We start from the raw sequence: 14,160 nt of genomic DNA, 5'->3' as shown, positions 1-14,160 counted from the left end.
GTAAAAAAAAAAACAGCGCATAAGCGCCACCTGCTGCTCCGGAGTGTGGACTACACGTTTTTGTTCTTCCTGTGTCCTTTATTGTGTTCCATGCACTCTTGTCTGCCGCTTTATTCGCCACAGGAAGGTCTCGTGACTGCGGTCAAACTATCTAACACTCGTTTCTCTGTGGGGAAACTATATCTGACGCTGAATGTTAAAGCCCTCCTTAAGCTAGGTGTATGGTTGACTTTTATGATTAAAAAAAAAAAAAAAAAAGTATGCGAACCAATATATCAAGCTGATTTGTACGGATATCGACATTCAGTTTTCAATATAAAACACGTATAATAATATCCATGCATTGGGCACACGCGCCGCTTCTCCGCTGGTCTGCAGACACCGGAAGTTGTTGTGACGTACGTCAAACGACATCGAGCCAGCGCCGGATCAAGCTAGTAGCTAGTAGCTGTTAGCTGTTAGCTGTTAGCTGTTCCGTCTCTTATTTCGCCTAGATAAGAGATTATGCGCCACTGATATTCAAGTAAGACGGTAACTAACGATATTTTGATTAACCACATTTAACAACAGACTGACGTTAGTTTCATTCTTGGTCATATAATGCGAGTAGTTACATTATATACCGCTAGCTTCTGCTAATCGTAGCTTATGTTCGCGTTGTATTTTCTCCGGAGCATGTTTTGTATGTTGGTAATTAGGAATAACAAACAGTTTCAACAGTCGCTGTTTATGTTTTACTCACACTTGATATTAACATGTTTAAAGGATATTATTGATATCAATGGCCTTATATCTAAGCACTCAGACACGTAGGTTAACGGGGTGTAATGATAGGTTGATAAAATAAAGGTTTCAGTTGCATCTCGATGTTATATTTTTTTAATATCATTAGATAATAATCTCAGCAGATACTCTTTTTAGATGTACCATGCCACTTGTTAATTTGTCTATTGTGTTTATGTAGAGATGTCTATGTCCCACCTTTATGGACGGAGAGGGGAGGAAGAGGAGGAGGAGGGCGTGGAGATTGAGAGCTTCGAGGTGACAGACTGGGATCTGGCCAACGAATTCAACCCAGAGCGTCGCAGATTCAGGCAGTCAAAAGAGCAGGCCACCTATGGCATCTGGGCTGAGAGAGATTCAGATGAGGATGAGAGGCCAAGCTTCGGAGGAAAGAAGTAAGTCATTTGAGGTTAGGGTTTCTTTGCCCCTGTCTTTTACCATCACAAGAGGAAGTAGTAGAGAACACCCATGTCTGCCTTTTGTCCACTGCAGATCAAAAGACTACACTCTTCCAGTGAACTTTGTGAGTGGTGGACTGCGTAAGAGTGCAGCTGAGGAGAAACAGCAGCAGAAAGAAGGAGACAATTCTGGCGATGATTACGATGGCGATGATGGTGATGATGCGCCGCCAGCCCCTGCTCCTCCTCGTGGCACTGCACCCAAAAAACTGCAGATGGTAAACTTGGTCACATGTATAATTTTAGCCCACTGCAGTTAAATTTGCGATTGGAAAATGTACGAACATGATATGAATGTACAAAATGTGTTGTCATTGGCAGGGTAATTTCAGCAGGAACCAGGCACAGAGGTTTGCAGGTGGCATACAATCTGGAAAAGGCATCGGTAACTGGGAGAAGCACACAAAAGGAATTGGACAGAAACTTCTTCAGAAAATGGGATACCAGCCAGGCAAAGGCTTGGGCAAAAATGCACAAGGTGGGTGAGACTGAGTGACTGTCATTGAGATGGTCAATAACATTTTGTGTTTTACAGAATATATACTGTGGATAAGTGTTAATTTACAATATATGTCATTATCGCTGCAGGAATTGTCAACCCCATTGAGGCAAAGATTCGTAAAGGCAAGGGAGCAGTGGGTGCTTATGGCAGTGAGCGAACAAAGCAGAGTCTTCAGGATTTTCCTGTGGTGGACTCGGAAGAAGAAGAGGAAAAGGTAGTGATGGCCAAAATGTCTTTGCCTTTGTTTCCACCCAGATCAAATGTTAGATTATATAGTAAACGTGATACTCTGGAGTCACTCAGCACTACATTGATATGTTTATTTTTTCAATTCCTTGCCTGCATAGGAGTTTCAGAAGGAGCTTGGCCAGTGGCGTAAGGATCCTGCAGGGTCTGTAGGAAAGAAGAAACCCAAGTATTCTTATAAAACTGTAGATGAGCTAAAGGCTAAGGGCAAACTGGTAGGACGGAGCACAGCAACATCTGCTGGAGAGCTGGCACAGGTCAAGGTAAGTTAGAAAATGCTCCTTTTTAACTTTTTTCTTTAGCTTTTCTTATCTTACCACTCACTGATCAGGCTGATTTACTGAAAACCCCTTACTGCACATTTCTGTGGATGTATTTTCTCAACCCCATGTCTTTAATTGTCACTAGGTGATAGATATGACTGGAAGGGAGCAAAAGGTTTACTACAGTTACAGTCAAATGACCAACAAGCACAGTGTTCCTGATGAAGGCCCGCCAGGCATTTCCACTCGGGATCAGAAAACATCTGGCTTTGGTTTGCCCGAACTTGAACATAACCTGCAGCTGCTCATAGACCTTACGGAGCAGGACATATTACAGGTATGATGTGTATCAGTAAGTCTGCACTTGTTTGATGCTATTGTGCTTTCTTTTATTTGTCCATTTACCACTCTGCTATTTTTACCTCTCTCACATACTAATAGTCACTGTTCTCCCATCTAATCAAACTCTTGTTTTAGTCTGCCAGACGATTGCAGCATGAAAAAGATGTTGTTGTGTCCCTGAGCCACGAGTCACAAGCTCTGCAGAGCAGACTGGATGCAGAGCAAGATGCCATTCAAAGAATGGATTCCATACTGGAGCTGGTGGACAAGTTTCCTTCTGAGGAGACTGCACCTGGGGAGGGACCTTCTCTGCAGGTAGGTGCATATAATGTGAACACAGACTAGTAGCCACAGTTATTTGACTGTTTTAGTTTATTAGTATCTCTTCTAAAATCCAAAAACCTGATTAATTTAAGTGCTTTCCTTTTGTCTCTGTTCAGGAGTGTGCCCACATCTTTGAGACATTACAAACAGACTATTATGAAGAATACAAGACAATGGGATTAGCAGATTTGGCTGTAGCTGTTGTTAATCCATTACTCAAAGAGAAACTTCGTTCCTGGGACCCACTGAAGGTATACTTTTCTACTCACCCTCTTTTGAAGTAACAGTGCATGGTCATAATTTGATTTATTCATCAAATTCTGAGTAACAACTCTGGGATTTTTTTTTTCAGGACAGCACTTATTGTCTGGAAGACATTGGTCAGTGGAGAGCAATTCTTGAATCTAGAGACATGCATTCCAGTGCTCCTGATTCAAATATGGACGCTTACCACAGGTAATTTCGAATGCATACACATTCAGCTGTGCTAATGTGTAACTACACATATAGTATAGTTTTTAAGGTGTTTACATGTGTCCTTTTTTTCTTTTAGGCTTTTGTGGGAAGTGTGGATCCCAGTGATGCGGCCATGTGTGTCAGGCTGGCAGCCTCGCACAGTCGGCCCAATGGTTGACTGTGTAGAAGTGTGGGCTCCTATTCTTCCCCTGTGGATTCTAGATCACCTTTTGGAGCAGCTGATCTTACCTCGGCTACAGCGAGAGGCAAGACAACTATTTCCCTTTAAAAATGCACTTTCATAATTATGATGATATTTTTAGATTTTTTTTCTACATTTGCTTTGTGCTTTTTCCACTTAGTTTAAACCTACTAACGTTTGTCACTTTGTCTGATAGGTGGACGACTGGAACCCTTTAACTGACACAGTGCCCATCCACTCCTGGATCCACCCTTGGCTGCCTCTGTTCCAATCACGTTTAGAGCCTCTGTACCCGCCCATCAGGAGCAAACTGTCCAACGCATTGCTGCGGTGGTATCCCAGTGACACCTCGGCCCGCCTCATCCTGCAACCATGGAAGGATGTTTTCACACCAGGTGCATGGGAGGCCTTCATGGTGAAAAACATAACCCCGAAGCTAGGTCTGTATTCATTCATTCATTCATTCATTCATTCATTCATTCATTCATTCATTCATTCATTAGTGCTACCTGAAGAATACCACAGCAATAGGATAAAGTGTATTCCCCCACAGGCTCTCTGACATTTTTTCCCATTGATTTTTTGTTTCCCACCACAGCATTGTGCCTGGAAGAGTTGGTTATCAACCCGCACCAGCAGCAGATGGAGCCATTTCACTGGGTACTGGACTGGGAGGGCATGCTGTCCCCATCAAGTCTTGTGTCTCTGCTTGACAAAAACTTCTTTACAAAGTGGTTGCAGGTCAGTATATAGGTTTGCATGATAAATAATTATTGAGATGCTGTCAACCCATTTGATTGATGTATTATTTTTTTTATGGGGTGATTATAGGTCCTGCGTTTATGGCTGAACAACAGTCCCAACTATGAGGAAGTCACTGAGTGGTACCTTGGCTGGAAAGGCATGTTCAGTGAGATGCTGTTGGCACAGCCACTCATAAAAGAGAAGTTCAATGAAGCTTTGATGATCCTGCACAATTCAGTGTCTTCATGCACGGGTCAGTATAGCACACAGTCTCAGGAGTTAAAGATGCTACGTGTAAAATGTGTACAACACCGACCTTTAGCAATTTAAATGGCTACCGTAATCCCAGATTAAAACACTGGACTCACCAACAGTTTCTGAAACACAGAAATAAGACATGTCATTTTCCCATCGTTTGCTTTGAACCTATTTGATTAATGTGTCAGGAAAAGATGGAGATTTAGCAGCGTGAAGTTATATCACATGATGACGGAGACTAAAAGGCAACCATATTTAAGTGTATCACCTCTAAAGAGATTGTGGTGATTCACCGTATTTTGTAATGTTCCCAAAACATCTTACAAAAACATGTTTTGTATCCACAGGTGGATATATGCAACCCGGTGCAAGGGAAAACGTCGCATATCTCACGCAGACGGAAATGAGGAAGGACTTGCATTACGAAGCGATGCAGGAGCGCAGAGATGCCGAGAGCGTGACTCACAGGGGCATCAGCACCAGTGGCACACCAAACTTTAAAGATCTTCTTCAGGTCAAGGCAGAAGAGAACAACATTGTCTTTAAGCCGTTAATGGCCAAACGGCATGAGGATAAACAGCTGTACACGTTTGGGCGTATCGTCATCTACTTGGATAGGGGGTTTGTGTTTGTGCAAGGAGAGAAGACTTGGGTGCCCACATCTTTGCAGGGTCTGATTGATATGGCCAAGTGAGAGTGCACTGACCGATTTGTCAGGTGTAAAAGAGAGTGAGCTGTTTTCTTTCTTTTTTTTTTTAAATAAATGGTCAGTACTTATACGGAGCTTTTCTTGTTTATAACACCAGTAAACTGAAATTTATTGGAGACTAAGAAAACTTTGTTAAACTATTGCAAAATGTAAATAATAAACTCTTTTGAATAAGTGTGGTTTACTTTGTTTCTGTTAAAATCAGCGATCTGATGCGTATATTTTAAAGCACTTGTCATATAAAATGTATATATATTTATGTAGCTATATGTGCGTACTGCAATCAGAATGTTACAAGGAATATACTAAAACTCAGCTTCATGTACATATGTACATGTGTATATACACACACATATATAAATATATATATACATATATTCATTATTATTATTATTATTAGTAGTAGTATATTATATTTTTTCATTATTTAATATTTTCTGACTGAAACACTAGGATTATTTTGCTTCTGAAGGTGGAGCTATAGCTTTTTGTCCTGACAGGGCTTCCGTCCACAGTCGCGCTCACTCAACGGTGTTACAAAAGGAGTGTTCGAGAACGTGTTCGTTAGCACTCAATTTAAGAGTTTTTGACGCATACTTTGCCCATTGTAGGTAAGTACGTTTGTAAAAACATTTAATCTGACTCATTATATATGAATGTGAGTTCTCTACTTAGAAACACGTCTAAAATATAAGCCGACAAGCTAATAGTTGTTAGCTCATGAGCTAGTCGGCCTTAGCTTATCATGGCTACAGTGCTAACCTTAGCTACTAGGCCAATAGGGGGTGCAGTACTTTATTGTTGTGTACAACTTTATTTTGTCTAACAACGTTGTCTTTCAACGTCTAGTAAATCATGGCTTCGGACGCTCTGAAGAAGCGAAAGTCGAAGGTCTTGCGCAGTGAGGGAGGAACCCCGGAGATGAAGAGAGGTCGAGCAGAGGGGGATCAGCAGGTAACGACACAACCGACTGCTATGCTGCTATGGCTACGTTCAAACTAACTATATTGTGTACTGGTGTTCATTAAGGTACGCTGCTTCTTTTGAATGTTGTTTTGGGATCATCGTGATTTACAAAATAACTATAATAAAAGCCCACATTGGACAAACTAGACATCTTCTGAGATTTGATGCTAGGCTACATTGGGGCAGCTGTAGATTAGTGGTACTGAAGGTTGTGGGTTCAGTTCCCCGTCTACATGCCAATGTGTCCTTGGGCAAGACGCTTAACACCATGTTGCTCCTGATGGCTGTGCTGGCAGTGTGTGATTGGGTATGAAAGATAATGATAGATGATGATAGAAGATGCACTGTAGTATGACTATGAGTGTGAATGGTAAAAAACTGTAGTGTCAAGCAGCTTTGAGTGATCGTGTACATGGTCTCTCCAACACTCCAACACAGACGGTGTGTCGTTTGTTAATTTCCTATGCTGACATGTGCCTATCTCAGCTGACATTGACGAGGTACACTGTGGACAGTTCACCCGTCTTGTATGCTGACACTGGGTTCAAAATAAAGGGGTGTGATGTGCTCCTGATGTAGTTTGTTTGTCTTTGTTAGGAGTCACGTGTGTATAATGAGGAGGTGGAGCTGGATGGCAGAGACCCTGAGCAAGACTATATTCAGTACAAAGAGTCGTGTGAGAGTTTGGCCACTCTCATGAATGAGATCCAGGAACTCAAAGCCAATGGAGCCAAGGATGGGGTAAGCAACATACTTGAAAAACACCCAGTCTATTCAGTCATTATAAACTGATTTAGTCATTAAAGACTAGCTAAAGTCATTGTGCATCACTGAAGAAACAAGTGCATTCCTTTATTCTCAGTGTGCTGAGGTTGAGCAGAGACGTATGCAGAGCTGTATCCACTTCATGAATCTGAAAAAACTCAATCGTCTGGCTCATATGCATCTCAAGAGAGGCAGAGATCAAACACATGAGGTAACTCCCACAAACCTTTTAATTACCGTACTGTTTGAATGAGATGTGAAAGAAACACCAGCTTAGTTCAAGTTTTTTTCATTAATATGTGAAAAAGTGCTGCCTCAACTCCCTTTTGTGCTGATGGAGGGAAGGTGGTTTGATCCAACACCTTACTGCAGTGGCTGCCACTGTCAGCAAAAAGAGTTTGTATACCGTTTTTTTCTTTTTGTTGATAATTTCTTTTATTGAATCCCCATTCGGCACATTGTTTTATATCTTTCTTTCCCCCTTGATCTATAAAGTTGTGTTTTGCAAAGTAACATTGAGCAGCATGGCTTTTTTTTTCTTAGGCAAAGCAGAAGGTGGATGTGCTGCATCTTCAGTTGCAGAACCTGTTGTATGAAGTCATGCATCTTCAGAAGGAGATCAGCAAGTGTCTAGAATTCAAGTAAGTAGAAATCTTTTCACTTGATATTAATATTTTTTTGGGACGCACACAGCCTTACCTGTCAGGCCTCTTTTTCTCTCTGTGTCATAGAATTCTTATGCCACACAGTAAATATATACAAACAGTTAATTACACAATAGTAATGCTAAGCTGGCAATTTTATCTTCTAATTTTCATTGGCAGTTTTGCAGAATTTCCTGTTAACTTCTGTTTTACTGTCCCAGATCTAAACACGAGGAGATAGACTTGGTATCTGAAGAAGAGTTTTACCAGGGAGCTCCGCAGGAAATTTCCAGGCCCCACCTCACGAAAAATGACCCCCACCAACTCACACTGGCTCGATTGGACTGGGAGCTCGAACAGCGAAAGAGGTGCGCAAACCTGCATGCAACTTTTCCATATTTTTACCACGTTATGGTCTGGTAGCACAAAGCATTTGGTCAATATTATTGTTTTCATACAGGTTGGCAGAGGACTACAAAGAGTCCCAGGCCACTAAGGAGAAGACCCAGAAGACCATCGAGGAAAAGAAGGAACATCTGACAAGCTTACAACCAGGGCTGAATGCAATCATGCAGGTATAAAATCACATTAGATTAGTGTGAAAGGGGGTCAAAGAAGGGGAAGACCCACAGTAAATAATTGCAGTTGAAATCGAGCCCATGGTGACACCAGCTCTACCAACTGTGCTATCCAGCAGTGGCTGCTCTGAATAATGGTATGATTTCTGTACGGTTCTCTTCCTCAGGCCTCTCTGCCAGTGCAGCAGTACCTAGCTATGCCGTATGAGCAGACACAGAAACAGACTGAGATCTCCCGCCATCTCCCTCCACCACTCTATGTCCTGTTTGTTCAAGCAAATGCCTACGGACAGGCCTGTGGTCAGTATTCATTTGAGAGTGTTGCAAACATTTAACTATGTACTTACTATATGTATGTGTGTATATATGGACGTTGTCTTCCGAGTGCAAAAGAAGCTCGCACTGTGAAGCCTCAAGATTCTCAAATTGGCTGGTGCCATGTCTGTTTTTGAGACTGAAAGTCTTCATTGGACAATACTAGCTGTCAGTCACACTGTGTTTTCCCACAATTTTATTTTAAAAAAGGAACCTAATTTACAAAATTTACATCATGTGCCATTTTAAGAAGACCTGAAGCTCAGCCCCCTGGTGGCTAACTGCTAGCCTTGTCTTATTTTCTGGGTTTTGCTTTTCAAACAAGAAGACTACTACATCCAAATGTATGTACAGTCTATGATTTCAAGGTGGTTTTGAGTTTTGCTTGACAGTGGTTTGTTTTTGTTTCCATTTCAGATAAAAACTTGTGCGTGTCAATCAGTGGTGACGTGGATGAAGCCAAGGCTTTGTCTAAACCGCCAGAAGATTCCCAGGGTATAAACACACCACTATCACACACTGTTGATCGGTTCATAATGGTTGTTGTACAGTTCTTTAAGATGTTAATATGTTGTTTTATCCAGATGACGACAGTGATTCGGACGCAGAGGAAGAGCAAGAGAAAACGGTGAGTCTCAGACCCATACACACACACACACACAAATGCCTACACACTCGGGTCAATGAGTTCAGCACTTCTTAATAAACCCATTTCTGCACTGGACATACAAACTCTCCCTGAAGCCCTAGCTGTCACACTTTGTGGTCTGATAGGTTGGAGAGCAGCATTCATTGATCGCTTCCTGCATCTAAAGGATTGCCAGTTGGGACGATTTTAGAAATGCTTTCCAAGAATTGGCTCTGTCACTGTAATCTGACCCCAGTTTGGCCACTAACAATATATTACCCACTTTTTTCTGCCTTCTCTTTGAAATTCAACTTCTGCAGCACTGGTGGAGATCATTATCACGTCATTATCACGTTTCACCTATAATCAGCTGAAATTTGATTGCAACGTGTTTTCACTCATTTATTTGATGCGCCACAATATCTAACACATTCTTAATTTTTTGCTGTATTTCGTACCATCTCATGTTTCCGATGTTTTTTACTGTCTGCTGTTTCACAGAAGAGGAGACGACCAACTGCTGGAGGCCAGCTGGACGACAAAAGACGAGAGATGCTGAAAAGACACCCTCTGTCCCTCTGCTTAGACCTCAAATGCAAAGGTAAGATTACAAGAGTATGCTGCAGTGCCTAATTAATTAAAGAAATATCTGGACAGAAAGGATTAGCCGATAACCCTAATGTAATATCATGCTGTAGTTCATTCATTTATTAGATATTCTGTTTGAATGGAGTGAGTATAACTGTCTTTGGGTTATTGCGTACTAGTGTGCACATCCTCCCCTTTATCACCTAATTCAGGAGCCTTGTTCAAATGATGGACGTTCATAGTTTAATTCAGATTGAGCAAAGGCTCCAGATTGACCTACATTGTTTTCCAAAAAGATGACATCATTGCAATGATGCACCTGTTTCCATAGAGAATAATGCTTTTGTGCAAATATGTGTTTTTGAGTCCCACCTATAGTCAAACTTAAAGAGTGTTTTCAGTGTTTTGTTGCCCATGTGAGTCTCTGAGGAGTCGTGTATTATCGTCTTCATGGCATAGGTACATTCACAACAAGTAAAATAAGTGCAGCTTTCACATAAGACCAAAGTCTGAAAAGTATTAACTGACGCATAATCCACAGCCAGACTTAAACCTGGAGAATGCATGTTTTTAAAATGAACAATGCCAGAACCCTTCACATTCAACACTCTCTTTTCAATCAGTGTCAGACTGGTGGAAAAAGTAAATTTCCTGTCTTTAGTCAGCAGATTTAAGACCAAATACGAATATGTGTTACATTCCTGTTTCATATAGAAACTATGCTCATCAGCTGCTATGATAAGTCAGCTAGCATGTAAGAAAACATGACCACGTTCATTGTTTAAATGACATATTGACACTTGTGTTCCCTCTGCTGGTGATAAAAGGAATAGTGACAAAATTTCATGGAGAGCTGCATTGCAGACGTAACTCTACCAAGGGGAGGGGGAGCGAGGTAAGGGAGATGCTTGCAGCATCGTGGGTCTGCAGCACCTTCAAAAAAAAGCTGGAAAGGATATTTTCTCATCGCCAGTCTCTGCAATGTTCTGCTTTTATTCCTAGAAGCTTCCCTCTCCTCAGTTATCCTCCCTGTTGCTGCAGCTGCAGACATTTTATTGCGGTAAAGGAGGAAACATGAGCAGCACTGGTGTGTGTGTGTCTGTGTCGTGGTGTCACTGAGTTCACTGCAGAGTGAGAAAGATGACCATAAGCGAAGCATGTGTCTCCTGGGCGCTGCTATCGTCCATCCCAGCCACGCCTTTTCTCGCTCTCTAACACTCCGCAGTGTAAAGTAATCCCTGGGGCGCGTTCACACTGGGATGATTGAGTGAAAAGATAGTAATGGATCAAGTTCATCACCTTGTGTTATCCACCTCGTCTCCACAGATGACAGTGTCCTCCATCTCTTCTTCTACTACCTGATGAATCTGAACATTGTGACAGTCAAGACCAAAGTCTCTACCGCCACAGACCTGAGCACGGCCATCAGTGCAGGGTGAGTGTACACGTGTATTCAATTCTATTCTATTTGTTTAGCGCCAAATCATAACAAACATTATCTCAAGCCACTGTACATAGATTGCCTCGACCGATTGAGGTGAAAGGAAAATTGGGGGACAGGGGAGAGAAAGAACAAGCGGGAGATGAGGTAGAGACAGAAGAAAGAGCAGATATACAACAACTTTATGAAGTTATAAGTTTAATAATAATAATAATAATAATGATGATGACATGTATGATAATAATAATAATAGTAGTGGTAGCTTGAAACCTGATCTGGATCCTGCAACCTGCAAGATGTCAGAGATAGAGAGGAAAGGAAGGAAAAGACACAAACTAGGGAGAGAAAGAACAAGGTTAATGACATATAATGAAGTCATATTCATACACTGTGTTCACATCAACACCACCCCTCTCTGTGTTTACGAAGTAAAGGTCATATTATGTTTCCTTTTCTTTTTCTTCTGCAGGGATTTGTTGAAATCAGACACTCTGCTCAGCTGTCTGTACACGGGCGACCAGGGACGGGAAACACCCAATCCTGCTAATCGATACCAGTTTGACAAAGTCGGGTGAGTGAATACGATCCTGATAAAATCACATCAGATATTATAAGACATCCCTTATTGGGTAAAGGGTTCTGACTGGAAACATGAAACACACAAAGGTTGAGATTTAAAACTGTAATAAATGTCATAATTAAACCATTGTCAAACGAGTCCATCTTGAGTAATAACCTTGTGGTTATAAAGGAAATGAACTCACATGTTCTGACCTCCTCTTTTAGGATCGTGTGCTTTGCTGATTATCTGGAAGAGCTGGGCCATCCTTACAAGTGGGTTCAGAGTCTTGGAGGATTACATTTTCCCAGTGATGTAACCGAGGTGAGCGCTTGAATTGAGTAATATCCCAGCTCAGCTCTGACTGTGTGTGTGTGTGTGTTGCAAGTGTTTTACATCAGTGTGTGTTTCTCCAGGCTGTGTGTGTGGGCAGTTCTCTGAGTGCCAGCCACATGGAGAGCACCATGAAGCTGCTGCGGGCACGAGTCCAATCTCGCTTGGCTTTACACAAACAGTTTGCCTCCTTGGGTACGTTAACTCGTTTAATTTTCTACATTTAAACGTCTCCTAATGACGAAAGAAAGTGATTTAAGATTGAAGTCGTTTGTCCTCCTGTCCACAGAGCACAGCATCATCCCCGTCTCCAGTGAGTGTCAGCACCTCTTTCCTGCCAAAATCCTCTCCCGTTTAGCTCGCTGGACCGCCACCACTCAGGAGGACTATATGGTAAACACACAGTTTTGCATAGCTATTTTTCCACCACTTCCAGTTAATCCCTAACCACAATTTAGAGCTTAGTTGCCTCAGTGGGACCAGGTTTTGAATTAAAGTCTCACTTTGACATTTCTCCCTTCAAGGAGCTTCCATATACGTGTCATGTGACTGAGGCTGGGCTGGCAAAGGAGACTGATCTGTACTTTATGGCAGTGATTGAAAGAGGCACAGGTAGATATTTATCACTGAAGTGGCCTTTATTGATCACTTGACTTGTGTTTGATTTTAATAAATAAACTGAATCTGTTTCTTCTCAGCTCGTCTCCAGGCGGCAGTGGTGCTCAGTCCCCGTTACCCAGAGATCTCTCCGGTTTTCTCCCTCTCTCTCAGCTGGAAGGGAGAGCGCACCGGACGCACTGATGACAACCTCAGAGTACGAACGCCTCAATAATTGACTTCTTTTTTTTTTTTTACCTACTTCTCTGATGCTGTATGAGCAAATGTCTAAGATCTTTCCACTCTGACTCACCTTTAAGGCCATAGAGAGCGAGGTCAACGTGTTCAAAAGCGAACTGCAGGGGCCTCGTCCAGGGCACCAGCTCTTGACCAACCAGTTTGTCCGCCTGTGTGTCTGCCTGGATGTGTTTTTGGAGACGGAAGAACACGACGACGGAGTGGAAGGACCGCGAGAGTTCCCCCGCGAAAAGATGTGTCTGCGCACCGTCAGGTACTTTATACGCATTCTGTCAACAATATGAGACGCTAGGTCATGTTTCCATGCACAAAATAAACTACTGGACTTACTATCCTTAGTATACAAGCACCTCTGCTACATGCAGATATTTCCCACTTTCACCTCGTTAGTATTAGCATATTAGCATTAGTGTTAGCATGCTGAACACCATTCTGAGGCTTCCTACCATCCATTAATTAAAGATATTTCATAATTTGACCTGACGGAGCATAAACTCTTACTTTACTGGTCTGAATTTTGCCATGTTTTCTTTCTTTAGTTTGAATGTACGCATGCCAGTAGTCATTCAACTTCAAATTGTCATGAAAACAACACTGCGTTACGAGATAGACCTGTGTTTCTCACTGCCTCTTTAAATTTCAGGGGACCGAATCGTCTGAAGCCGTTCAAGTACAACCATCCTCAGGGCTTCTTTAGTCACCGTTAAAACCTCTGAGTCTCCCTGCTGTACTCACCAGCTGTCTGTCTGTAACTTAGCTTACCTTTGTGACTCAGACTCTCAACTCTTTTCCTTTTTTTTTTTTTAAGTCTTTATACCAATCTGCCAATAAAAGAACACTTGGATATTTTCTTGAATACGTGTGTATCTGGTCCTTTTGTCTTTGCCGCTCTATTTATAGCTGTTGTTGTCTGCTACAGCTGATTATTATGCTATTGTCGTTCAGTGGCTGGTGCAAGCTGAGTCATTTCCACTGATCGCCGCATCTGTGGAATATGATATTTGGCGCATCTTCTATAGTTGACCTTTAAACACTCGTTTACTCTGTGATTAAACCGTGTCATTTCTATGTTTGATCAGGATCAAAAGGACAAACTTATTGAATCGACTTCACTGTTCGAGAATCGAGAAAAACTACCTTTTTTACAATGTCATTAAACATTTTCCTGAGTAAATAATCAATCTCTACTTTAAACTCTTCT

At 41.9% G+C, this 14,160-nt stretch overlaps 2 protein-coding genes across 2 annotated transcripts; both read left to right on the top strand.

The window, feature by feature from the left end:
- The first annotated feature begins 447 nt into the window (after positions 1 to 447).
- On the top strand, positions 448 to 5,333 carry tfip11 (tuftelin interacting protein 11). The gene is made up of 15 exons (XM_083904841.1): positions 448 to 523; positions 965 to 1,178; positions 1,276 to 1,459; positions 1,563 to 1,719; positions 1,830 to 1,957; positions 2,091 to 2,252; positions 2,398 to 2,589; positions 2,730 to 2,909; positions 3,035 to 3,169; positions 3,271 to 3,374; positions 3,472 to 3,640; positions 3,773 to 4,016; positions 4,175 to 4,317; positions 4,408 to 4,573; positions 4,926 to 5,333. The coding sequence occupies exons 2-15, from the start codon at positions 967 to 969 to the stop codon at positions 5,270 to 5,272; spliced, it is 2,523 nt and encodes an 840-aa protein (XP_083760967.1). The 5' UTR covers positions 448 to 523; positions 965 to 966; the 3' UTR covers positions 5,273 to 5,333.
- A 472-nt stretch (positions 5,334 to 5,805) lies between these two features.
- Positions 5,806 to 13,805, top strand: thoc5 (THO complex 5). Its single transcript, XM_083904969.1, has 20 exons — positions 5,806 to 5,898; positions 6,137 to 6,241; positions 6,851 to 6,994; positions 7,116 to 7,229; positions 7,562 to 7,659; positions 7,884 to 8,030; positions 8,123 to 8,237; positions 8,408 to 8,540; positions 8,973 to 9,050; positions 9,140 to 9,183; positions 9,685 to 9,784; positions 11,098 to 11,206; positions 11,682 to 11,783; positions 11,999 to 12,095; positions 12,188 to 12,299; positions 12,394 to 12,497; positions 12,629 to 12,716; positions 12,803 to 12,918; positions 13,022 to 13,212; positions 13,603 to 13,805. Exons 2-20 carry the CDS (start codon positions 6,143 to 6,145, stop codon positions 13,664 to 13,666), a joined length of 2,055 nt encoding a protein of 684 aa, XP_083761095.1. The 5' UTR covers positions 5,806 to 5,898; positions 6,137 to 6,142; the 3' UTR covers positions 13,667 to 13,805.
- Positions 13,806 to 14,160: the final 355 nt, after the last annotated feature.

Source organism: Microchirus variegatus (assembly GCF_963457635.1).
Source record: "Microchirus variegatus genome assembly, chromosome: 18".
NCBI classification, from domain to species: domain Eukaryota; kingdom Metazoa; phylum Chordata; class Actinopteri; order Pleuronectiformes; family Soleidae; genus Microchirus; species Microchirus variegatus.
The sequence above is the reverse complement of the archived record's forward strand: the minus strand, read 5'-3'. Positions and strand labels throughout refer to the sequence as shown.